The sequence below is a fragment of the Barbus barbus genome (genome assembly GCF_936440315.1).
Source record: "Barbus barbus genome assembly, chromosome: 8".
Taxonomy (NCBI): Eukaryota; Metazoa; Chordata; class Actinopteri; order Cypriniformes; family Cyprinidae; genus Barbus; species Barbus barbus.
This window is the reverse complement of record NC_136736.1, coordinates 9081026-9107120: the sequence shown is the minus strand read 5'-3', so window position 1 is coordinate 9107120 and position 26095 is coordinate 9081026. Positions and strand designations below refer to the sequence as shown.

Here is a 26095-nt window from a genome sequence, read left to right as displayed (position 1 = left end):
TGGATAAAGATTAAAACAAATATATATATTTTATAGCTATGCCAATATAATAATGTATATTTACTACCACAGTCTTTCAAATGTCCTAATATTTCGAGGGAATTTAATATTTTCACATTGGGAAAGCCATTTTATGCTATATTTTGCACTTGCAGAGTTATAATTTGTTTAAGCATAAAGATACACACACACTAAAAGTTAGACTAAAATAATTACTGGTATCTTATATTTTAAACAAAGCACACATACAAAAGTGTAATATGAACATATATAAATTTATTTTAATTTACATTTTTTTTATATGTAGCTTTATACATGTATGAGACAATCCAAAATAAATTGAATGAATTTAAGTAATGTCAAATTGACAAAAAAAAAAAAAAAAAAAAAAGAGAATTCTTCTCACCATTTGATATATTAAACCTTGGCTCAAACATCTGCTATTGATTTCAAAATGCTAAACATGTATTCTCAACATGAACATAAAAAAAAATCATCCCGTCTCTTCTCCAGTGACATCTACCTCCTCTTCTTCAGTGGCATCCAACTCATCCTCTTGCTCCATTAGACACTCAATAGCCAGTGTGACAAACTCTCTAGATGCCAAAAGCCCTAAAGGATCTTCTACAGACCCATCGACAACATCTACTTCAATATTTTCTTCATCTGCTGATTCTGAATTGGACGTCACCGCTGAGATATTCTCGCTGCGCAGTTTGGGGCTTTGATAGTTTGACTGAAAACTATTCACTTCAGTCTGGACAGAAGGAGCATTTCTGCTTATTATTTCTTCTGTGTTTCTCAGTGTCAGAGCTTTGAGGATAAAACAGAAATCAGGAATATGAATTATTAATAACGGCGTGTACAAAAATGTTGAGTTAGAATTCTAAGTTTAGCCATTTTACCTCTGTTTGATGCATCATCTGCAATCCCAGCAATGTGTCCTTCACTCAATTCATCTTCCTCCTGTAGGGTCTGTTCATCAATCTTCCCAGCACTGTACTGGTCCCCCTCCTCATTCATTTCATCATTATCATCCCACCCATTGGTAGTTTCCCAACACCTATCATCTGAAGAAGGCAGAGCATTTTCCTCCACAAGCTCATTTGGCCCCAGGATTTCAGTTTCTTCTCCCTTCATAGTTTCTTCAATCATCTGAAACTCTTTGTCCCTACCTAAATCCTCCTCTTTCTCAGCCACACAGCTAACATCCTGGGTGTTAACACCATGTGCTGTCTGAACGTCTTTGTCCATGTCTGATGTTGCCTCAAATGAACACTCATTAGAAACTGTCTCTTCCAGGTTTTGTTCATCTCCGAGTTGTTCTGATGGTGTACTTTCAGGATTTGTACTGAAATTCATTTCTATTCCCTCAATCACTGTCAGTTCATTGGTAGAAACATCACAGTCTTTCTCTGTGGGCGACTTGGCATGATCATCAATATCATCAGCCGGCATCATAATTTTCTTCATTATGTCCTCCTCAGCTGTTAACGGCACAGAAATCTCAGTTACTTGGTCCTGAACGTCTTTTCCCATCTCATTTTGGGAATCGCTATTCTGTGACACACTGGCTTGTCTACTTGAGTTCTCCTCAGTGGCAGTTTCCCCATCTTTAACCAAACATTTCACGTTATCTAGCATATCTCCACAAGACAACAGTGACCCTACTTGCTTGTCAGATACCTCCATGTCTTCATTCTCATTTATCAGCATAGACGTCTCTGCTTTTTTCTTACCACAAATGCCCTTATTGATCACTTCACTGCTATTCATCATTAATTTACTATTCTCATCTTCACTTTTCCATCCTTGGAATTTTTGAAGCCTAAAAGACGTGTCTCGCAGGCTTGATGTTAGCGGATGATCAATTTTCCTACAAGAGAGACTTTCAACACTTGGAAGAGTCTGATGGAAAATTTCAATGATATTTGGTCCTTTAGCCTGACCAGCATATTTTAAGTGAGAATTCAGCGTTGTCTGTGCAAAATTGCTGTTAACATCTGCTTCTTCCATTTCTGTTGAGTCTTTCTCCTGCTGTGTATTTGGTTCTTGCTTATTACCCTGCTCAATCTCACTTTCTTTCTTAGTTTTTTTCACTTCACAATCACCTTGTCCTGAAGAGGGCAATTTCTCTGCACTGTTGCACAAGTGAGCTCCAGTGGTGGTTTTTGATCTAGGCGGTCTACCACGGCCACGTTTTACAATACCAGTGTGTTTTGGTTTAGGTAAAACATCTTCATGTTTTTCACTGTCAGTTTTCAATGGAGGCATTTTCTTACTGATAGGTGAAGAAATTTCTTTTTTTCTCTTCACACCTGCAGTTGCTTTTCTGTTCGCATTGGTTATTCGGGCACTGACTCTACGTGCATTAGAAGTTGATGGCTTAACATCTTCACAGTGGGGATCATCACACTTTGATATCCTCGGTTGAACCGTTTCCTGATTTTCTAGTTTTTGACACTTTGTACCCCCATTCACTTCTGACTTTCGAGTTGCAAGCCTACGTCGTCTCGTCTTTCTCTGCTTTGGGTGCTCACTAGCATCTTTCACATGCTGAATGGTGTTTGAACTACTCCCACTCATTAAATCATCTCGTAAAAAGGAAGTCTTCAATTCTTGCTTTTCTGCAAGGTCAGGGCACGATCGATTTTGGCAGGCGATGAGGTCAGGATGTGGATGTGGGTAGGAGGAATCAATCATCGAGCTTAGAGGGAAGTCCAATTTCAGTGGTGACTCAGAAAGCCACAAGGGAAGGTTTTGCATTTCTAGGTCCTGTCTGTGTGGTGGTTCTTGTGTAGGAACATCACTGTCTGCCTTATCTGATTGAAGGGTGGAAAGGCATCGTAGTAGTTTGAATTCTGGCCTGTTGTCCAGTATGCTGGTCATACCAAGGCTTGGCATTTCACCTGCGGCCAGAGAAGGGTTAGCTGGGACAGCTGTGCCTTTTGGGGTTAAAAACAAATCTTCTATCAGGGAGGGAGTGGAGTTTCTTGCCCCAGCTGCCAGATTCTTATCTTTGTTCAAGTCGTCCTGTCCAGGAGACTGATTCATGAATGTATTGGATCTTGACTGATTATGAAAGCCAGAGTGGTCTAAAAAACAAGGAGTAAAGTCAGGAATAAAGTGCTCAATAACATATATACATATATATAAAAAAAGTAAATTAACCCTAACCATATTTCACATAGCTTAAAAATATATATTTTGGGACAAAAATGTCAAGGTCGTAAAAACTTTTTACCTTTTAAAGTATGGTGTTACTATGTGATGGTTGCACCAGATGGCATTTCTTTCAATTTCAATTTTTTTTTTTGTGGAAACTATAGAAAACCAACATATAATCGGAGTACATTTCGAAGACCTTGGCACTAGTGTTTTAAATCAGATTTTATTTATATATTTTGTTTATCATGGACACTCTTATTTTTCATTGACCCAAAGACTAAGGCAAGCATATCCCACGCTGTTTGGGTTAAGTAAGCATGTGAAGAGTACTTTCAAATAAACAACGACAGAGAGCATAAGACGACATGCAATTTTGTGTCAAAGAGGGAGCTGAGAATGTTGGATGTTTGATGAATGTAAGTGCTATACTAAAAACATGAGAAAGAAAGCCGGGAGCACCACAACATAAAGAATCTACACATGCATGGCCTAAAGCACACAAACCCAAGACATTTCAAGATCATGCTTTTTTACCTTCATCTCTTTGTCCTGGTGACCCAACTGGTACTGCTGTTTTGCTAACATCAGATCCCTTCATCTCTGGCTTACAGCTTTGCATATAAAGACAAGCACCTTGAGCCTCAGCAGCCCTCTGCTGACCTTTTGGATCCTGAAGAGGACCTAGCTGCTCTTGCTCATCCAGATTTCTGTCTATTGGCATCAATGGCAAGATGTTTAAATCCATCAACATATCATCCAACATCTTTGCGATGTGTTCATCAGATTCATCTGCTTGGGGAGGGCTTGAAGATATAGTTGGTATTTCCAAAGGGGAAGAGACAGAAACATGGTGTGGAGTACGAAGACATTTATCTGAAGAGGCATGTGTGGAAGAATTGGAGGGTGAAATAGGCAGGTCCGTCGGTGGGGTGAGAGTTCCAAGACTTTGACCAGCAAGAACAGTAGGTGGGCAGCTCTTTAGTCAGAAAAAAAAGAAAATAATAATTTTGAAATGAACAAGAGAAAATATAGAAGACAGTTTGCAATATATATATATATATATATATATATATATATATATATATATATATATATATATATACACACACACACACACACAGGTCCTTTTCAAAAAATTTGCATATTGTGATAAAGTTCATTATTTTCTGTAATGTACTGATAAACATTAGACTTTCATATATTTTAGATTCATTACACACAACTGAAGTAGTTCAAGCCTTTTATTGTTTTAATATTGATGATTTTGGCATACAGCTCATGAAAACCCAAAATTCCTATCTCAAAAAATTAGCATATCTTGAAAAGGTTCTCTAAACGAGCTATTAACCTAATCATCTGAATCAACTAATGAACTCTAAACACCTGCAAAAGATTCCTGAGGCTTTTAAAAACTCCCAGCCTGGTTCATTACTCAAAACCGCAATCATGGGTAAGACTGCCGACCTGACTGCTGTCCAGAAGGCCATCATTGACACCCTCAAGCAAGAGGGTAAGACACAGAAAGAAATTTCTGAACGAATAGGCTGTTCCCAGAGTGCTGTATCAAGGCACCTCAGTGGGAAGTCTGTGGGAAGGAAAAAGTGTGGCAGAAAACGCAGCACAACGAGAAGAGGTGACCGGACCCTGAGGAAGATTGTGGAGAAGGACCGATTCCAGACCTTGGGGGACCTGCGGAAGCAGTGGACTGAGTCTGGAGTAGAAACATCCAGAGCCACCGTGTACAGGCGTGTGCAGGAAATGGGCTACAGGTGCCGCATTCCCCAGGTCAAGCCACTTTTGAACAGAGAAGCAGCACTGGACTGTTGCTCAGTGGTCCAAAGTACTTTTTTCGGATGAAAGCAAATTTTGCATGTCATTCGGAAATCAAGGTGCCAGAGTCTGGAGGAAGACTGGGGAGAGGGAAATGCCAAAATGCCTGAAGTCCAGTGTCAAGTACCCACAGTCAGTGATGCTGGTGTTGGTCCACTGTGTTTTATCAAGGGCAGGGTCAATGCAGCTAGCTATCAGGAGATTTTGGAGCACTTCATGCTTCCATCTGCTGAAAAGCTTTATGGAGATGATTTCATTTTTCAGCACGACCTGGCACCTGCTCACAGTGCCAAAACCACTGGTAAATGGTTTACTGACCATGGTATTACTGTGCTCAATTGGCCTGCCAACTCTCCTGACCTGAACCCATAGAGAATCTGTGGGATATTGTGAAGAGAAAGTTGAGAGACGCAAGACCCAACACTCTGGATGAGCTTAAGGCCGCTATCGAAGCATCCTGGGCCTCCATAACACCTCAGCAGTGCCACAGGCTGATTGCCTCCATGCCACGCCGCATTGAAGCAGTCATTTCTGCAAAAGGATTCCCGACCAAGTATTGAGTGCATAACTGAACATAATTATTTGAAGGTTGACTTTTTTTTTTGTATTAAAAACACTTTTCTTTTATTGGTCGGATGAAATATGCTAATTTTTTGAGATAGGAATTTTGGGTTTTCATGAGCTGAATGCCAAAATCATCAATATTAAAACAATAAAAGGCTTGAACTACTTCAGTTGTGTTGTAATGAATCTAAAATATATGAAAGTCTAATGTTTATCAGTACATTACGGAAAATAATGAACTTTATCACAATATGCAAATTTTTTGAAAAGGACCTGTATATATATACACTGTAACATTTTCAGCCAAATGTGTATGCTCATATATATTGTGTTTATTAATATTTAAACTTTTCAGAGACTATAATTTACAAATGTAAGTTTTCTTGAATTAAATAAGGCCATCTATGACATTTTAGTGGCATATTAAAAGTGAGTCAATATATAATTTAATATTTCTGAGTAATATGCATTTTTTTGTAATACATGCATGTCATAATTATTCAACCCCTACTCAAAGTCACTTATTTCTCTGGTAAGGTGCAATATTGTGTTAAAACACAACTAAGCCGTTGGAATCTACAACGATACTTGACTTGATTAGATACAAGAAGATTTCCAAGTCACTGAAAGTTGTAGAGACATAGCTGGCAAACTTATTCTTAAGTTTAAAATGTGTTATATCTGAAAACATTTGAAGGCACTGAAGCAGCAGCACAATATCATCAAAGGGAATAAAATACTTGATCAGAGCAACTGAGAAAAACATTTGTTTTACTGCCAAAGACTTTCAAGATGATTTGATGTAAGGAGGGGGGAAAATTAAAATCAACGAAGAGTACAAGACGAGCACCAAACAAGCATAACCTTCAAGTTGGGACATCTTGCTGAACACCTCTCTTGATCAAGAATATAAAAGGCTGACTTTAATTAACAAAATTAATTTGGATAGACCTGTGGAGTTCTGGAATAATTTTTATGAAGTGGCCAGTTCAGTCTTCAGATTTAAATCTCATTTAAAATATCTGGTGGAATTTGAAGAATAGAAAAATACAACCCTCTTGATCTGTAACTGTGTGCGTTCTGTATTTTATATATATGTGTGTATGTATGTATATGTATGTGTATATGTACGTATATGTATGTGTATATGTACGTATATGTATATATATGTGTGAAAATATTTCCGCTTTATATTTTTGTGGAAACCATGACCTGTTTTTTGTTTTTTTCAGGATGCGTGACTTTAGGATGTGTATATATATATACACTCACTGGTCACTTTATTAGGTACACCTTGCTAGTACCGAGTTGGACCCCCTTTTGCCTTCAGAACTGCCTTAATTCTTCGTGGCATAGATTCAACAAGGTGTTGGAAACATTCCTCAGAGATTTTGGTCCATATTGACATGATAGCATCACACAGTTGCTGCAGATTTGTCGGCTGCACATCCATGATGCGAGTCTCCCGTTCCACCACATCCCAAAGGTGCTCTATTGGATTGAGATCTGGTGACTGTGGAGGCCATTTGAGTAAAGCGAACTCATTGTCATGTTCAAGAAACCAGTCTGAGATGATTTGAGCTTTGTGACATGGTGCATTATCCTGCTGGAAGTAGCCATCAGAAGATGGGTACACTGTAGTCATAAAGGGATGGACATGGTCAGCAACAATACTCAGGTAGGCTGTGGTGTTTAAACGATGCTCAATTGGTACTAAGGGGCCCAAAGTGTGCCAAGAAAATATCCCCCACACCATTACACCACCACCACCAGCCTGAACCTTTGAGACAAGGCAGGATGGATCCATGCTTTCATGTTCTTTACGCCAAATTCTGACCCTACCATCTGAATGTCGCAGCAGAAATTGAGACTCATCAGACCAGGCAACGTTTTTCCAATCTGTTATTGTCCAATTTTGGTGAGCCTGTGCGAATTGTAGCCTGCGTTTCCTGTTCTTAGCTGACAGGAGGGGCACCCGGTGTGGTCTTCTGCTGCTGTAGCCCATCTGCTTCAGAGTTCGACGTGTTGTGCGATCAGAGATGGTATTCTGCATACCTTGGTTGTAACGAGTGGTTATTTGAGTTACTGTTGCCTTTCTATCATCTCTAACCAGTCTGCCCATTCTCCTCTAACTCTGACATCAACAAGGCATTTTCGTCCACACAACTGCCGCTCACTGGATATTTTCTCTTTTTCGGACCACTCTCTGTAAACCCTAGAGATGGTTGTGCGTGAAAATCCCAGTAGATTAGCAGTTTTTGAAATACTCAGACCAGCCCGTCTGGCACCAACAACCATTCCACGTTCAAAGTCACTTAAATCCCCTTTCTTCTCCATTCTGATGCTCGGTTTGAACTTCAAGTCATCTTCACCACATCTAGATGCCTAAATGCATTGAGTTGCTGCCATGTGATTGGCTGATTAGCAATTTGTGTTACCAAGCAATTGAACAGGTGTACCTAATAAAGTGGGCGTTAAGTGTATATTTCAATATATCGATATAATCTATGCTTTATTTTGTCTAAATTTTTTATAAAATTCAGATTTAAAGAAAATTCTTACCTGAGTTTGAAGTCCACACTCTTTCATTTCTTCTGGGTTCTTCTCACTCTCACCTTGGACAGAAACGAGAAGGTCGCTCTCCCAGCATGCTCCACTCCTCCTCAGTTTTATCCTAACTTTAAGATGGTCCAATTTGGCCTCCTTTTGGTCAGCAGTAGCACGTTTTTGCCTGTTATCTGCCTCTAAAAGTTTCTGGAAGTTTTTGCCTGAAACATTCATTTGTTGCAGAGTTAATTTGTTTAATTGGCTTTCTCTCTTTGCCATTTTCCACCTCTTCTTAGCCTTTGCTTTATGATGATTTATTACAGATGCTTCTGTCACCACAGCGAGGGAAGGAACAGTGGCATTACTGGGCCAATTAAAACCTGCAGTTGGACTAGCTTCATCAAGTAATGACAATGAGGACAAATCAGCTTCCAATAAGCCACAAGCTTGCACTGGAAGAGTACTGCTCTCTATCCTTAATGGCTCAGACACGATTTCACTTTCCTGGCTATTCACATCTTCTGTCTGTACACCAATCTCCGTCCAACGTCTCACAACATCCTCAACTCCTCTGTCCACGCACACTCTCTTTTTTTCCAAAAGGTTTTTAAGTCCAAGTCTGAAGGCAGCAGCCATTACCTCCTCATGTTCGCTCTGACTCTTGATCTCCATTTCCCCCGTGTACAGGAACTTAACTAGCTTTAGTAAGGCATGAGAGCCTACAGTCTCAAGGCTCAGAAGCCTGTTTTGCCCTGCCCGTGGAGTAGGGGAAGTGGAAAGTACTCTTGACAGGACGGGGCTTAGAGCAGCTAACACACAACTGTGAGCTGGAATACAAACACCTGAAGAGTTGAAAAGATTTGTTTAAAAGAAAAGCATAGGAAAAACTGTAATTTACTTCTATAGTTACCGACTGCTCTACAATTTGGAAAACCATAGCAATGACAATCAGGGTCTTTATGTGATTTGTTTACAAGGTGCTAGTTATAAAGTTGACAGCTCTTTCCAACGACTATCTATCTCCAGCACAGAAGATCTGATCTCTTACCATCTGTCTGCAGAAGTGTGTCACAGAAGATGCTTCCCTGCTGCTGCTTCTGAAGTTCAGCAAGCAGGAATATGGCAAAGTCAGGATGCTGATACTGCCACATGCTGGTAGCAACTCCAGACTAAAACACATCTAGAAACTTCAAAACAAAAGTTAAACTGTTAACGATGCAAAAATAACAACTTTCTTAAATTTTGCAAGATAAGATTGACTTACTTTGTCTTATCAATTCAGATCCAACTGCTGATGATACGAACAATATATATATATATATATATATATATATATATATATATATATATATATATATATATATTTAGATAGATTGAGGTAACGTTAAATATTTAGAGAAGACAGACGGACCTGTGCATGACCGTCAGGTAATTGTGATCTCAGTTCATCGTCCTCATGTTGTTTGGTATTAAATGGCAAAGAAAGGCAAGCTCAGCCCTACTCTCAATCTCTAAAGTCAACTGAGCCTGATGTCGCGAGGATTCACCTGGTACTAATACTGCAAAGCCGTCTTGTTTTCAAACGCTAAGTGCACGTTGTTTATCAAACTTGCTAAGACACCACATTATAACCCAATATAGACACATAATTTTACATACGCAAACACAGGTGATCTGTAGGACACGTGAGCCGCTGCATCACAAGTCAAGATTTTCAGTGTCGTGAATCTTTCGAATCAGTTCACCAAAAAGATTCATTCACTGATTTGTTCAGCGGCCATGCCTGCACAGTCACGCCAGTAGATGGCGCTATCTATCGGTGAACATTTTCAAAGTTTGTTGAATTATTCAAACGATTCGTTAAAAACACCAGCAGTTTCAACTTTCATGATTTTGTTCTTGTTTACTTGTGCAACTGAAATCTGACGAAGATTAATAAAATAAGACATTTCCTAATTTTAAAAAAAGAGACACTGACATTTCCACAAATGCATTTATTGGTTTAAAAGCTCTCTTCAATGCAGTCTCATTAAAATGAGTGAATTTACTTTTGTATCAGTGGTTCTGAGCGCACTGTGGCGTAAAATAGTTCAAATAAGGCGAAATAAGCATTACTATCCGCTAAAACTATTAAAAAAAAAATCAACATTTAGCTTCATTTTTTCCCTCTTCTCTGTCTTGAAAAAAATCCCTGGACATAATGGTAGCCTAATTCTAAGAAACGTGAGGTCTAGATCTAGAAAGGCCATGTAGCCAAATTAATGAAATCTTAAAACTCTGGACATTATCACAAAATTGTGTCAAGTTATGCCAAGCACACTAAAACATTAGGTAGAAATTGTAACTTTTAGATTATAAGAGATGAATAACTTAAACTTGTGTAAAGGGATGGGAATGTTGCTGTGGTCAATATTGAACAAAAGGTTGTAACCCACTGGTTTAGTTACTTTCAAGTAATTTAAGATGACAACTAGCATGTTAAATTCACACCGTCTTGACTAGTTTGTAAAAAGTTTTTTAGAGAACAAGTTGAATAAATTCAATAACGTGCACCAAACACATTTCTCAGTAAGCAGCTAGGGCTGTATATGGTGAAATATATTACATTTCTCAATTACTTCATTCTGAAAATGAAGAATTCTAATCAAATGAATGTATTAAATGTTAAAACACTTTGAACCACAAAAAAATTCACTGTCAGAACCTTGGAAAAACATCATTCTTTTATTAAAAAAAAAAACAGTATTGCTAAGTTACATGTTCAATCCATGAGAGAAAGGTGCAACGTTTAAGACCAAAGGTAAAGTGTTGAAATATAGGAATTATGAATCACGATCCACATTAGTGTTGCAGAAACATGTCAACAGACAGCACATGACAAATAATTTTTCCTTTCGTCTATAATTAAAAGATATAAACCGTAAATGCATTTAAAAAATAAAACTGATTGCATATGCATTCACCCACAACACCCTGAAAAAACTAAATCAGCCCCAATCATAAGACATAGAAAAGAAAGAGCAACAGAACAAAAACCAAGAGGAAAAAAAATAATTATTAAAATTAACAAATATTCTCTGGTATATATAGTTAAATGTGCTTTTATTTAATCCATCTTATTTTCTCATCAAGCTAGAATCCAAATCTGGCTAAATCCTGCCTGAAAGATGCAATGTTTTTGTAATTAAAAGATTCATCTATATCTGCCTCCCTCAACACTGAACAATCGATTGATTCCTCGAACAGCCGCCTCTATCAGGACTTGGACTTCTGGCTCACATCCATTTAGTCAACAGCCAACCTTTCCTTTACTGACTGTAGCATCTCGAAGGATTGGTCTGCGGATTGGCAGACAGGGAATTGAAAAGGCATGGGGGGGGGGGGGGGGGGGGGGGGGTCTTTAAAATAAAAATAAAAAATCCATTACCCCTAGTGCTAAAGCTTCCATTCAGTAAATATCTACAACAGACTTACTGTGCATTTTTAACTATGCAGTCTAAGAAACGAGCACTGTACTTATGGATCTCAGTAAAAAAAAAAAAAAAAAAAAAAATGCATATACATCCTCAAATGTACACTCGTTCACTCTCTACACAGACAGGCACTGAAACCAAGAGGCAGAAGGGTGGCCGAACGTCCCCATTCACCGCTCATCACAAACACACACTCAAACGACGCGCTGAGCAAGCGAGGCACTCCAAGTATGCAGAGTGGATTTGTGAGACGCAGTCATATTTACACATTCATTTATATTCAGACAGATCGAAGACCAGGGCTACAATTTGTCTCAGAGTTAAAGGCTCTTTTGTGGGTATTTTATTGTATTTGTTATAAATGACGAGTGAGGAACTTTTGAGTCCCCACACAGTTGTCAGTGACAATTTCAAAGAAAAATAAAATCCCAAAACAGCTTTCCCACTCTGGAATGCTTTGCAAATTTGACAACTGAATGAATAAAACTATACCTCACCTACCACTAGAGAACTTTCTTGAATGCTACTGGTTTAAAAAAACCAACAAAAACAAATCTCCCAATCAAATATCCCTCTGCCTCTTTTATAATGCTTCATCAATGCGTTCACAACCACTTCCTAGAGACCGAACACTCCATGAGACCATCCACAAAAACCACAGATGGATAACTTAAGGGGAATTGGTGGTCATCTAGTGCTTTCAGAAAATAGGCCTCATGCACCTTGCAATGCATGGAGACAAAACTTACCAAAAAAAATTCTATATACATTTTCTGCAGGCCGCATATGACTGATGCAATTTGGCATTACCTTTTTATCAATGTGAACCACAAAGCAGGATGAAGCAAAATAATCAAAACACCAACGCCATACTATACTAGTGTTCTAATAGATGCATAAGCAAAAAAAACAATAAAAAAGGAAATTATTTATAAAGCTCAATCAGCTGGGGATGTGACTAAACAGCTTGTATTCCCTAGTGTTTCCATTATTTGAGTCCGTTTGAAGTAGTGGCTGTTCTCAATCACATTGATCTCAATGAGAGCAGGAGAATGTTGAAAACTACAGAAGGGTCGTTGCAATTAGTGGCTATGGTCCCGTAAGTGATGAGATCAGAGGCTCAGCAGGGACAGTAGGCAGGAGGAGGAAACTCACGGCGGGTGATGCACACGATCAGTTTTTCTGTGGACAGAGACAGAATGAGACGTGAAGGTCAGACGTGACACTCGCTTACATTAGTTTTACTAATAACAAAGGAAAATGATTCAGTAATGCGTCATCAAAGAGCTGCGATGGGAATTTGTGTGCACTACACAAAATTCACATCACCCATTTTATGTGGCAAAGTGATGGCATACAACCACTGAAACATCAGTCATGTGACCAAAGTGGACACATGAGAGGAAGAGATCAGTGTTGGGGAGTAACTAACTGAAAAGCAGCAACTGCTAATCGAACGTGGCATTTGCCGAGCTGTCTTCCGAGCATTGAGATTTTTTTTATTTTTACGGAAAAAAAAAATTATAATCTACATACACTAATATACTGACTTTTCGGTTTCTGACTAGTTGTTCACTGTAAATTTGTTTAAATTTAAAGCTGTCATCCTATTTGATATCCATGTTTTTGCACCAGATTATTAGAGCTCCAATGAAAAAAACGGATATTAAAAAATTAATTTTCTGTGAAATATTGACTATTCAGTCATTATTTTTTTTACTTTAGTGGTTCACTGTAAATTAGTTTCATTAAAGCAGATTAATAGCATAAAAAGCTGATCAATTGTAAAAAAATAAATATTAAATTTAGTTTGAATTTAAAGCAGTCATCCTATTTGACATCCCTGTTTTTGCACCAGATAAATATGGCTCTAATTGAAATTTAAAAAAAAAAAAAAAAAAAACATTTAAGTCCATTTTATCTTGAATTTAGTTGTTAAATATTTCACTGCAAAAACGCAGTGAAGGCAAAAATAATTATTTTATTTTATTTATATACATACACACATATACCTGTCACTATTTTAAAATGTAAATGGACTTTTCAGTTGTTTGTTTTTGTGCAACTTAAAGCAGTCTTCCTATTTGAGATCATTATTTTTGTATGTCATGAATATGGCCCCAGTTGTAAAAATTAAGTTCTAAAAATACATTTTGATAAATTCATTATTTTTGTAAGCAGCTTATACACCCAACTACATTTCAGTAGCCGTTGCTTAATTCAACTACTGTGAAACTATAGCTTCCCAACTATAAGCTACACCAAATTTAAAGAAGCTTCCCCAACACTGGACGAGATTTACAGAAATTAGTAAAAACCATTTCCACTCAAGTACAGAATTAGAGCTCCGCACGGGCCTCAAATTTAGGCCCTAGCCCGGCCCACGTCCGACAGCTTATCAGAATTACCGACCCGAGCCCGTCTCTTTTTTCCCCCTTCTCCTAAAACAGTTTATACTACTGTTTCGGCTATTAAAATAGTTCAGTTTTGTGTGTAAATGGCAAAATTATTATATTTCGTTTAGTTTTTTTATTAAGTTAATTTAGAAAAACGTTTGGAGCATTTTTGTTCGTTAAATAGCCTATAAGTTTTTGTTTTTTGAAGTAACGACCAAGCGGCCAGCGGCATGAGCTGATCATAGCCTATGTTTGATCAATTTAGCCTTCTCATATCATCACGACTTGCCTAAAATAAAATGTAGATATACTAAAACAGTTCAAGTATATAACAATGTTTAAACGTTAAACCTGCTATAATAATAATAATAATAATAATGTGCGCTAGCCTATATGTAAGTTTGTGCGGAGAGTGGAAGCTAAAGCGCGGTCTGCAGGTCATGGAGGCACCAGCAAACACTTGCATTTTTTTCAGTGGAAACAAATCAAAATAGCCTTCGCCGTCATTTTTTTTTTTTTTTTGATAAAGGTAAGAGTAATACATCATTCAGACCTGTAAAGGGTCTACTTGTATTTGTGTGCACTCACAATACCAACAAAAGGTAGTTCTTTTATAAAACATGATGCGCTTTCTGCCGTCTCGTCTTGAACAGGAGCGCTTCACAAAAATGAACAGAAACTGAGCGAATACATGCCTCACAGACATGATAAATATATCTATAGAAACCTTTAAACTATCACTTAACGAAATAAAAAAATTGAAAACAAAAACTTATAATCTTAATCATAATCAATAAAGATGCATTTCTCTCTAAAGGCGCTTCTAATGAGACGACGGCGAGTCAGGATCAGCAACTTCATCCTTGCGACACGGACTCAGAAAACATTAGATTATTAGTAAATAATTCAAATATCTCCTTACTATTTCCCGCAGACACATTCATGGTTATGTTTGCTCGGGTTTTGCAGCCAGCTTTAGCCTATTGCATGCATTTGAACGCAGAACTATTCAGCTGTGCTGAAGTCACTTGCTCACGCTGCTGCGGGACACTAAACACCATCGAGCTGCTCTCAGTCGCGGCACAGTCTGGTGTTGTTTCCACCAGCGCGGCAATTTTTTCATCACTAATCGATAGATGTCTACAATATAAAAGGAGAAACCCAAAACAGGCCCGATGCCCGGCTCGCCTCTGAACTATGACGTGGAAATTGGCCCGAAGCCCGGCCCTAGGGGTGTAAAAAAGTCGGGGCCCATCGGGCCCAGGCCGAAATGCAGGGCTCTATACAGAATAACAAAACACAGTTAATGAGGGTTAGAACCACAAATACACTGAGCGGCACACATACACTTAAATATCCACATGAAGGCCATGCAGAAGGTGGACACACATACCATGCGTGCTCATGCACTGAGTGGGGGGGGGAGGGGGAGTGGCCTAACCATCATAAGAGTCCAACAGAGGCAAAGAGCCCCGCCTCTCCCCATACATTCCTCCCTGAGAGTCAAAGAAAGAGAGAGAGATTGGCAGAGGATTAAAGAAAGGGAAAGGCATTGAAGAAGAGGTGAGTGATAATAGAAGGAGAGGGGCGTGTGAGTTAGTTGAAGTGAGACTCCTCTTAGTATTATTAGTGAAATCACAGTAGGTTAATAAGTTTCAGGTTGTGTAGTGTGTGGGTTTGTGGATGTCTGGTGTGCTGAATTGCTTGTGAGGGAAGTTGTTTGTTGTGTGTAACTGCTCAGGAGTGGATGTTCCCTTGCAGGTGTGTTACCTGAGGTGCCTCTCTATCAGAACGATCCAGAGTGTCGTCTAAAGTGTTCCTCCGTCCTCTCTGGTCTAGCGTAGAGTAAGCATCTGGCACCACAGATAAAAAGCATTTTGAGTTGGGGAAACACTCCCACCCCCCAAGAAAGTGACCGTTGTATTCAGCAAAGATGCTAAATTGATCAAAAGTGATCATTTGTAAAACCAAGTGTGCTTACCAAAATTCTGTGTTAAAATCATTATATTGGAATGATTTCTAAAGGATCATGTGATACTGAAGATTGGAGTAATGATGCTGAAAATTCAGCTTTGCCATCAGTAATAAATTACATTTCTAAATATATTCAAATAGAAAACAGTCGTTTTTAAATTGTACAATCTTTCACAGTATTGTATACTGTTTTTATTGCACTTTTGATAAAATAAATGCATCCTTGGTGAACATCATCAAGTCACTTCTTTGAAAGACATTTACAAATAAAACAATTTACCAACATCAATTTTGATGCACATGATATTTACTATTAACTTTTTTTTTTTACACTTTATATGTAAACATTTTTAAATTTTAAAGTGCAAACTAAAGTAAAAAGACAAGAGTTAAAAATGAGAATTGGGAAAACCTAATCCACCACTAGAAAATGCGGATAAAAGTTCATTTTAGACCTTGTGTATAATCATAAACTATGAGAATAAAGTATGCGTTTCTTACCTGGTCCCATGTCATTAAGAGGAATCATGTCTCTGTCCTGTTTGCCCCCTAACAAAGACACCCAAACAAAGTCAGATCACAGAAACACTGAGATGTATCCTGTATGTCCACGCGGCCGATAAACATCTGTTTGTTGTGCAAACACACTACAGAGCATTCAGCAGGAATGTGTTGCATCTTACCCCTGTCTATTAGTGGCAAGGTGCTGTCCTCATATCCTCCGTTGCTGCGGGTGTTGTTAGGAGGGTTAAGGTTCACCATAAAGTCTGTTTTCTTCCAGCCGTCCTTCTCTAGTGTGCGGCGGAGCTCTTTGAAGCCCCACACGATCTGCAGCACCAACCCAGCGCCACGCACCTCCCTATCTGAACGGTTGCTATAAGGGAAAACGGAGGTTAAATACTTGTTCCTCTTCCAGGTTTCTCCAATGTGACCAGACAGTTATTAAAAATCACTTATACATACCTGTCTTTGTTGATGAGCACCAGTCTCTCGATGCCCTGGGAGCTGCGCAGGGTTTTGGCAGCATCTACGCTGGAGCCGACCACCTCCACCATAGTGCTGAGAACAGACACCACCGTCTCCTCTGAGAGTGCACGCGCAGGCTGACTCTGACCACCGCCTGGCAGATTGGCCACCAAGTTAGGCACTGCATGCTTCCCTACGCAGAGAGAGGAAGAGGGTAAAATACACTAGGATTCATTCACTGGGACTGTACAAATATGGCTTTTTGTACAGAATTTGATGGGAATAACACTGAATGGACAAATACGACGGCCAAACAGGTATTGTTTGCTCACATACCTAGCAGCTCACGGTTGCGAGAGTCAATGGCCAGGTTTCTCAAAGCTCCTGACATGGCTCTGACCACACGGTCGTTCCCATGGGACAATAGCTCGGTCGTCATCGGCAGGCCATGCTCCTGTCTAACCACTGCTCTGATGTACCGCCCATACTGAAAAGATAAGGACAGAAGTAAATTACGAAACTGTCAGATTTTTCCACCTGATGAACCTAAATCAAACAAACATTAAGGAATAAGGGCAATAATAATAATAAATACACACATACATATTTTTTTGGGAGGGGCAATGTTGAGGTCACAATTATTGAACTCATTGACCTTAGAAACATTATAAATATATTCATCTTTTAAACATTGAATTTCTTTGAACGTTATGATTTAGCTGAAAGAAAAAAAACAAAAACATATATATATATATATATATATATACACACATATACACACACATATATACATATAATTGTATAATGCATATTGGGTAGAGGGATAAAGCAAACTGCTGTATAACAAAGGGGTGTGCTGAATTTATAACAAGATTAAATTATAACTGCAAAATGGAATGCAGCACAATAATGGTTTTATCTTGATAGTCCTTAAAATTAAGCTCCTTTAATTGCCCTGGCTTATAGACAATTGAATGTTTTTCAGATTTACTACACACGTCATGTGGCACAGGTATGAATCGGATTAAATCACCCTCAATCAGCATCAAAAAATAAAATGGAATATTTCTTGTAAAATAACTGAATTACGTTTTCATAGTAAATCAAGCTTTTAATTAAATAATAAAAATATGGCTCCTATAATGTTGAATGAGTCTAATACGCTCTGGACTGCAATAGCACTCAGAGTGACCATTACTCACAGTCCAGCGGCCCGCACACAGGTTCTGCACGGCCCCCGCCGCGGCTTCGAGAACCGAGGGGTTCTTACTCTCTTTCAGGAGAGAAGTGTAGACACGCACCACCTCTGGCTGGAACAGCAACTCATAACCTACAAAAACGATCATTACATTTTATTTAATCTATTATTCAACTACAATACGAGGCAAAACTAAATTACTCGTGTAAGCATTCAGAGCGAACAAGACTGTCATTGTACCTTTGGCTGGTGTGCTTCTCTTTGGAATGTCAATGGTATCTGAAGTTCCATCATCCTCTTTTTTTCCTGAACAAAGCAGACGGCATGAGCAACAAGTGAAATAGAGAGACACACGGAGTGGCACAGAAATCTTATCTGCCGTTTAATGGTAGTGATGTAATTTGTGACAAGTCTGAAGAAAACCTCTTAAGATTTAAGAAGGGGATTTTCTTTAGACAAAGATTTTCTTCAGACAGTTATGACAGAGGTTTCATTTATCCCCCGAGGAAAACCCCATGCGTTTAAATTACTGACGACATTAAAGCCCCAATATACAATATATCAAAGAAGAAACAGGTGTGATGTAATTTCAAATAAAATCAGCCCAAAACAAAAAGTTAATTTGGAGTCTGAAACAGCTTGCTAAAGCAAACTTTCCATTATGGCGTTCACCACGATGATTAGTGAACACCTATGTACTACTATATGTTGTGTGGCGATTACAGACAGTAACAGATAGGTGTGCTCTGGGGCTGTCTTCTTTAAGATGGAAGGCTTCATGTTCATTTTTATCTGTTCAGTCTGTGTAGGTCAATGAAAAAGAACTTTGCCACAAGTATATTGGGGCCTTTAAAACAGGCCTTTCACAGTAGTGTATGATTTTATAGAGAGGTGACAAAGTGCAAGTTTATTAAAATTATCTTTTAATATGTCTATATGATTAAAGATTAACAGTGAAGGTTTATAAAGAATGGATTGATCAGAAATGCAGTGTTCTGGCACCCTCTGGTGGGTACTAGTGAAATGTTATAAATACAGAAAGTATTTTTACAGACCAGAGTCACACAAAAATCATCTCTAAAACCCAGTTTTCTAAGAACAGATTTGTAAATTTACGCTAAAATTTCTTTGTCCATGATAGTCTGGATGCTTACTAGGCTTTAAAACGGAGCCCTAGAGTTTAGTGTCCAGCAACATAATCTGATACTCGTTAATGATTCCACGTCTACATCCTTCAGATCAATAAAAACCTTATTTGTGTGACTGGTCCCCTTAAAATGCCTTCTTACTTTACAAAAGTAGTGCAGCTCACAAAACCAATGTGAAATGAGAAACATTATTTTCCCCTAAAACATTACTTGAGTTTCTCATTTCACATCCATTTTCTGAACTTTGACCTATAACAGTGTTAATAATGGGTTAGAGTGAGAAAAAATGTGATTCCATGAAAGCAAAGCAAAGCCTTTTTACTTTAAAAAAAAAAGAAGAAAAAATAAAAAGACAGAAAAGCTTACCTTTGGAAAACCACTCGTCTGTTACAGGATAAAAAGACGTACGGATTGAGAGCAGAAGAGACAGATACAGAAGAAAATGAGAGGAAAGGACTGTTTTGGCATTACAAAAAAATTGCAATAGTGCCCCAGCCACCCAACATTAATCAGCAACAAACCCACAAAGCACACACTCGTGTGAAATTCATGCAAGTCACATCTCCTTCTTGTGTAAACAAACTTGATCTGGCACATATCAAACTTCTTCAAAGTGTGTACTACGATTAAGACAAGGAATAGACACGGCCTCTTGGTTTGGTTTACACAACACCGAGATTATGCACACTGGAATGCAAAGATAGCAAGTCAACTTATTTTAATTGGTTATGGCCCACAGCCAGTGCCTGTGTTTTTCTTTAAATTAATCAGACACGCACCTTTGCCCTTTCGGGAGCTGAAGCAGCCACCCTTTTGGGAAGAGGCGGGGCCTTGATTGACAGGAGTCGTCTCCTGATAACGCTCGCAGCCTGGTATCTCCCGATGCACCTGATAGGACAGATTCCTCAGCAGACACACGCTGTTCTCAATCAGCTGCACACATGATTAAGCATGATTAAATAATGCATACCGTGTAAGAGAATGAAACAGGACAACTACCAATGCCAAATTTAGCTTTTATATATAAAATTATTGATGATAGAGTGGAGACTGATCCTACTTACTAAAGAGTAAAAAATAAATAATTTTATATATATTTATTTGATAAAGACACTACCAATCAAGGTAGTTTTTGAAAGGTCCTATGCTCACTAAGGCTAAAAATAGCAGGTTAACAGTAATATTGTGAAATATTATAATTAAAACTAAATATATTCTATTTTAATATATTAAACAGAATATTACATATATTAAAATGGCAAAGACGAATTTCCAGCAGCCATTACTCCAGTCTTCAGTCAGTGTCACATGATCCTTCAGAAATCAATCTCATATGCTGATTTGGTGCTTAAGATTTCTTATTATCAGCAGTAGTTTTGCTTAATCCGTGATTAATAGAAAATTTAAAAAAAACAGCATTCATTTGAATTTTTTTTTTAAATAAAAATGCCTGTCACTTTTGATCAGTCTAATTCTTCGTTTCTCAATAAAAACATTAATTTTCTTTCGAAATCTAACTACAAAAATTTGAATGGTACTTTAATGTAGTACATTTAATTTAATTAGTTATTTACATTTTTTCTGTGTAAATGGGTTTAAGCATTAAAAAACGTGTTTCAAATATTTTATAAATAATATACACGCACAAAAGTCTAACAGCCCAAAAGAACCTACTAGCTCTAAATAACCCTAATTATTCCCCGAATTAGAACGATGCATTGAACTATGATTGAAAATGTTCAATAATAAAAATGAACAATGCTTTCTTCCTCCTTTGCTCTTCCCTAAAATGCTCTACTCATGTGCTTCCCCATCATAAAAAGAGCAGTGCGCATGAAAGGGCAGCTTTCAAAGTCCTAAAGGTCAAAGTCCGGTTGTTACCTTGTTGTCCACATCTTTACAGTTGATCTGTGACTGGACGATGTACATGAGCGAGTCGACCAGTCCAGTGCACTCCCTCAGCTTCCTCCTGGCCTCGCTCCGCTCCGAGCTCACATTCCTGAGAGCAAAACGTCATGTAACTAATTAGGACACAGCCTGTTTAATGTTTAGTAATGTTTGGCACGCATAGAAAGTTTTCGCTCCAGGTCATCACCTAAAACATTAACCAAATATATACACAGAAGGCAGCTGAAAAGCTGAACGGTGAGGGTTAAAGGCAAGACACTGTTAGCTCTACTTAAATGTAATCACGGTGTAAAACCATTCCTCCGACTGAACCGACTGCTTTCTAAAAGCCTAATAGGCGAGTGGGAGAAGTGAGGGACACTCTCAAAGAGAAGCACTCAAGGGAAATAAGTGGATTCAAAGATCACATTTCTCTCTTTTGTCCAAACTTTGTCCTGATTCTTTCACAGCCTCAGAGGTTCTTGCTCGCAAACACAATTCAAGAGCATTTCCTTTGCACTTCCCTCCTTTCTTCCACATAAAATGCAGTTTCCTCACACACACACATACAAACTTTCTTGACAGGAATTCTTTAGCAGCACTGAGGCACACCCCTCCTCCCTTTAATGTCTTTCATTAATCTGAATCATAAAACTGTCCCTACTCAATACATCCTAATCCTTTCCTCCGCACCTCTCTCTGGATTAACTACTCTTGATTCTCAGGCTGAAAAATGTACACTTTGAATTCGCTGTCAGCCACTTTGGATAGAAGCGTCAGCAAAATGCATTAATGTAGCGTACCTTAAGCAGCCGGTGGTGTTGGTGAGCGCTGTCTCCCATTCCAAGTGTCTGGGTTTGCAGCTCTCCTCTCCCCCTTGGTTTCCCCTCTCCCAGCCCGAGTGAGGAACCATCACCTCGTCGGACAGGGCATGCAGCGCGTGGTCCACGATCTCCATCTTTACAGAGTCGTGAGACGACAGGTTCCACAGCGTGCCTGAGAGAGAACGAGCCATCAGTTACTACAAGATGTAAGCGTCTTGTCTGGTCACTTGTGCTTGAATCACCTGAAACGGGATGTTAACATCAAAATGGAAATTGACAGGACAGTTTTATTTATGTTTTTGACAGAAGTCTCTTATGCTTACCAAAGCTGAATTTATTTGATCAAAAATACAGTGAAAAAGCAATATTGTGAAATATTATAGCTTTTAATTAACCCTCATATTTTAAAACAATTCCTGTAATTTATTCCAGCCATTGATCCAGTCTTTAGTGTCACATGATCGTTCAGAAATCACTCTAATATGCTGAAATGGTGCTCAAGAAACCACTCTTAGTGTTGTAAGCAGTTGTACTGCTTAATATTTGTCAAAACAATAAATATTTTTTACCAGGATTGTATGATAAAGTTCTGAAACAGAAATCTTCCATAACACTATAGGTAAATGTGTTTTTACTGTCACTTTTTGATCTATGTAATGCAACCTTGCTTAATTAGAAATTACATTCAAATAGGATTAAATACTATTGAAATTTGAATAATAAAAACAACCAACAGAACTGAAATGGAAATTCACACATTTTATAAATGCACATTATTGATCTTACTGTAAATGATCCATCCATGCATGTTTAGTTTTTTCTTTTGAGCTCGTAATTTCTAAAGCAAAGGGTCGGTGAAAAAACAGATTGGTATCTGATGACAGTCTTACAATTTACTGCATTCAGATCTGCCTCCAGCCAATCAACAACCAATGGATAAATCCCCGCCCTACATTTTTCCTTTTTTGATAACCAGCTTCACTCGGATGTAAATCTCAATATGGATTTGCTGCTAACACGGTGTCTACACATTGTCATGTCATGCCAAAACAGCTAAAGTCTGTCTACACTGGATGTGACGAAGCAACCATTGAAAATCATTTGAACGTTGTGCAGTAAATCATAAGTAGAATGAGGCAGCAGTTTACTGATGGAGATTTGCGCCGCATCCAGTGTGTCCACTGATTATAATGAGGACTGAGTATCACTCCGCTCGCATCTGGTGCAGACACTGTGCAAGTCGGTTTCATTGTGACTTTAATAGCATAAAAACAGTGTGTACCTGTTATGGTGTCGGTAAGGTCCTGATCTCTCGTCTTCCTCAGTAGCCGCACCAGCGCGGGAATTCCGTCACAGTTCTTGATGGCTATCTTGTTATCTGGATCTCGTCCGTATGAGATGTTCTTGAGTGCTCCGCATGCTGCGTAATGCACCTCCTTCTTTGGGTTATCCAGCATGGACACGAGGGCAGGGATCCCCTTCAGCCGTCTTACTTCTGACTTTACCTGCAAAGACAGAGAGGAAAGACTGAGGGCATGGAATTTGCATAGACACCATGTCATTCGGGTGACTTCTCAATCCTCGCCAAAAGCCAGTACTAAGTGATGAAATCACAGGCAATCAGAACAAAAGTTTGCTCGAGTAAGTTTTTTAATTAATACTACTATTCAGAGAGGATGCACAACAAAAGAGATAGTAAAAGAGACATTTGTTACAAAAACTTTTTTTCATTAAAGTTTGTTAAAAATATTAAGCAGCACAACCATTTTCAACATTTCTGCTCAAGAAACTTTTTACCATCATCAAATCAGCATATTAGAATGATTTCTGAAGGATCATGTGAAAATCTAACTTTGCTTTATATACATTACATTTTAAAATATTTTAAAAAGACAACAGCTTTGTAATATTCCACAAAAATACTGTTTTTAATTCAAAACCATCTGACCCAAACTTTTGATCAGTAGTGTAATATGCTATGTGGGCGGGAATACAAAGCATAGTGTGTACGTTCATACTAACCTTATCGTTCTTAAAAGTGAGATGTTGCAAGTATGCTGCAGCGTTGCTTTTGACAGGGTCCAGGCGGTAGTTGAGCATTGCGATGACTTCAGGAAGCTCCGGCTGCCTCCATGCTGTGGGGGCGGGGCCTTTACGAAGAGTGCTGTCCAATGATGCCATGCTGCCTCGCTCTCCCTGAGCTCCTACTCCCCAACAATACATATCACCAGCTCCACTCATATCACCATCCAGTGTGCCCTCATATGACCTACACAAAACAAACAGCAGTTCAAACTGACTGATTTTGTACCCCCTTCTTCTGTGGAACGCAAAAGATGATATTTTGAATAAAATTGGTAGCCAGACTATCGATTATAGTTCCCATTAACATTCCATAGCATGGACATACTATGGGATCTGAAATTGTTCGGTTACCAATATTTGGCTACACTTTATTTTAAGGTGTCCTTGTTACACGTTACATGTACTTAATACTATAACAAATTATGCATAATTACATGCAAGTGACTTTAAACCAAGCACTAATCATAACCATATAATAAATACATGTAGTTAATTAATATTACTCAGTACTTAAATGTGTAATTACACTGTTACAAGTGACCCATACTTGGAATTCGTGCTCTGCATTTAACCCATCCAACATGCACACACACAGTAGTGAACACCCACACACCGTGAACACACACCCGGAGAAGTGGGCAGCCATTTATGCTGCGGTGCCCGGGGAGCAGTTGGGGGTTCGGTGCCTTGCTCAAGGGCACCTCAGTCGTGGTATTGAGGGTGGATTACAACCTTTGGATTACAAGTCCGACTCTTTAACCATTAGGCCACGACTTCCCCCAAGGGGAATTCTTGGAAATTAATAAGGACGCCTTAAAATACAGTGTAACCCAACATTTTTAAATATCGTCTTTGTTTCACAGAAGACAGACAGACATACAGGTTTGGAACAACATGAGGGTGATTAATACCTTTCCCAATCAAAATGATTTTCTTAACGTCTAACTGAATACACTTACCCTGTCCGGCGTGGAGGTGGGGCATGGTGTGCATGTGCCAACCGGGGCATTGTGCTGTAATGCATGTGTGGTCCCATGCCATAATCAGGTTCGTCGTATCCCAGGCTCCTCTGATCATCCTCCAGGCCGTATGGCTCTGGTACAAAGCGTTGCATGCCAGAGATCTCCATAGCATTGCCCATACGTCCTACCTGGGGCTGGGCTGCGTACGGGTCCAACTGTGGCCGGCTGTGGGTGCGATATGCGGAGTCCAGCGTGCGATAGCCATCCACGGGCCTAAAGAGAAAGCAACAGGGGAATTAATTTGTACATCTACAATGCTCGATTCTCATAAAAGGCAAACTCAACAGGCACAGACCTGTAGCGGTCATCCATTCGTGTCCCTCGACTGAGACTGGCGTAGGCTTCAGAAGGAGGGTAGCTGCGGAAATCATCATAGCCTGGTGGTCCATAGTGGTAGTTACGGGGGACAGTAGCGGTGGGGTAGTCCATGGGGCCACCCGGTGGCCTATACACACGGTCCATTGGGGTATTACAACCGGGTATCCCAGTGACTGAACCAGTGCCATCAAGGGAAAGTGTGTCGGAGACTGAGGGAATGACTGTTCGTGTGGTAGTTGTCTTTGTGACCTTCTTTACCTGATAAGAGGAAGTGCCATAATTATCTTTCCAAAGACAAGTGGTCATACATGACAAATAGTCGTCAGTTAAATTAGACTGCAAACTTACTGTGGTCTCAGTCCGACGTGTGGTGCCATCATCACTGGTTTCAACTGAAATAACTGGCATTGAATCACGGGGGTCCTCCTCGACCGTGACCGACTGACCGACCATATGACCAGGGTCCAACATCCTGTACTGTAGCACAGACACGCAAACAAAGAACAATAGTGAGCATAAGCCAAGAACAGGAAGTGTCCACTCACACAAACACACCATCTGGAGCATTTGCAGGTGGACGTTAATGATGACACAATAACGAGTGCAGAAACAGAAGAATTAAGTATGAAAATATGTGCAGGAGTATCTTTCATGTACAATGACACACGGGGTTCAACAACAGAGACCAGAGCTGT

General features: G+C 39.1%; 2 protein-coding genes across 16 annotated transcripts in view; both read right to left on the bottom strand.

Moving 5' to 3' along the window:
* Window positions 1–258: 258 nt before the first annotated feature.
* LOC306874092 (uncharacterized protein) lies at window positions 259–4138 on the bottom strand. Its single transcript, XM_079423848.1, has 3 exons — window positions 3703–4138; window positions 906–3095; window positions 259–813 (listed from the first exon to the last, which is right to left on the bottom strand). The coding sequence occupies exons 1-3, from the start codon at window positions 3929–3931 to the stop codon at window positions 494–496; spliced, it is 2739 nt and encodes a 912-aa protein (XP_079279974.1). The 5' UTR covers window positions 3932–4138; the 3' UTR covers window positions 259–493.
* Window positions 4139–10809: 6671 nt separating this feature from the next.
* The window catches only part of LOC306874090 (catenin delta-1-like), a 28733-nt gene continuing 13447 nt past the window's right edge, over window positions 10810–26095 (bottom strand). For 4 of the 15 annotated variants that reach the window (XM_079423844.1, XM_079423837.1, XM_079423836.1 and 1 more), the window contains 16 exons: window positions 25749–25877; window positions 25378–25658; window positions 25020–25295; window positions 23998–24244; window positions 23258–23480; window positions 21955–22147; window positions 21146–21263; window positions 20044–20197; window positions 18357–18422; window positions 18121–18248; window positions 17255–17405; window positions 16916–17111; window positions 16636–16826; window positions 16454–16501; window positions 15749–15831; window positions 10810–12764 (listed from right to left, as the gene is read on the bottom strand). In XM_079423844.1, the coding sequence (XP_079279970.1) occupies window positions 12756–12764; window positions 15749–15831; window positions 16454–16501; window positions 16636–16826; window positions 16916–17111; window positions 17255–17405; window positions 18121–18248; window positions 18357–18422; window positions 20044–20197; window positions 21146–21263; window positions 21955–22147; window positions 23258–23480; window positions 23998–24244; window positions 25020–25295; window positions 25378–25658; window positions 25749–25877 (2493 nt within the window). In that variant the 3' untranslated portion in view covers window positions 10810–12755. Of the gene's footprint in view, window positions 12765–15371; window positions 15475–15748; window positions 15832–16453; window positions 16502–16635; window positions 16827–16915; window positions 17112–17254; window positions 17406–18120; window positions 18249–18356; window positions 18423–19630; window positions 19649–20043; window positions 20198–21145; window positions 21264–21954; window positions 22148–23257; window positions 23481–23997; window positions 24245–25019; window positions 25296–25377; window positions 25659–25748; window positions 25878–26095 lie in introns of all 15 variants that reach the window. The other 11 variants (XM_079423832.1, XM_079423845.1, XM_079423838.1 and 8 more) reach the window with 6 other exon arrangements.

Coding starts and splice junctions, on each gene's coding strand:
- LOC306874092 (XM_079423848.1), bottom strand. CDS start 3,931: ATGTTGGATGATATGTTGATGGATTTAAACATCTTGCCATTGATGCCA. Junction 3,096..3,702: donor ACCAGGACAAAGAGATGAAG/GTAAAAAAGCAT, acceptor CTTGTTTTTTAG/ACCACTCTGGCTTTCATAAT. Junction 814..905: donor AGATGATGCATCAAACAGAG/GTAAAATGGCTA, acceptor TTATCCTCAAAG/CTCTGACACTGAGAAACACA.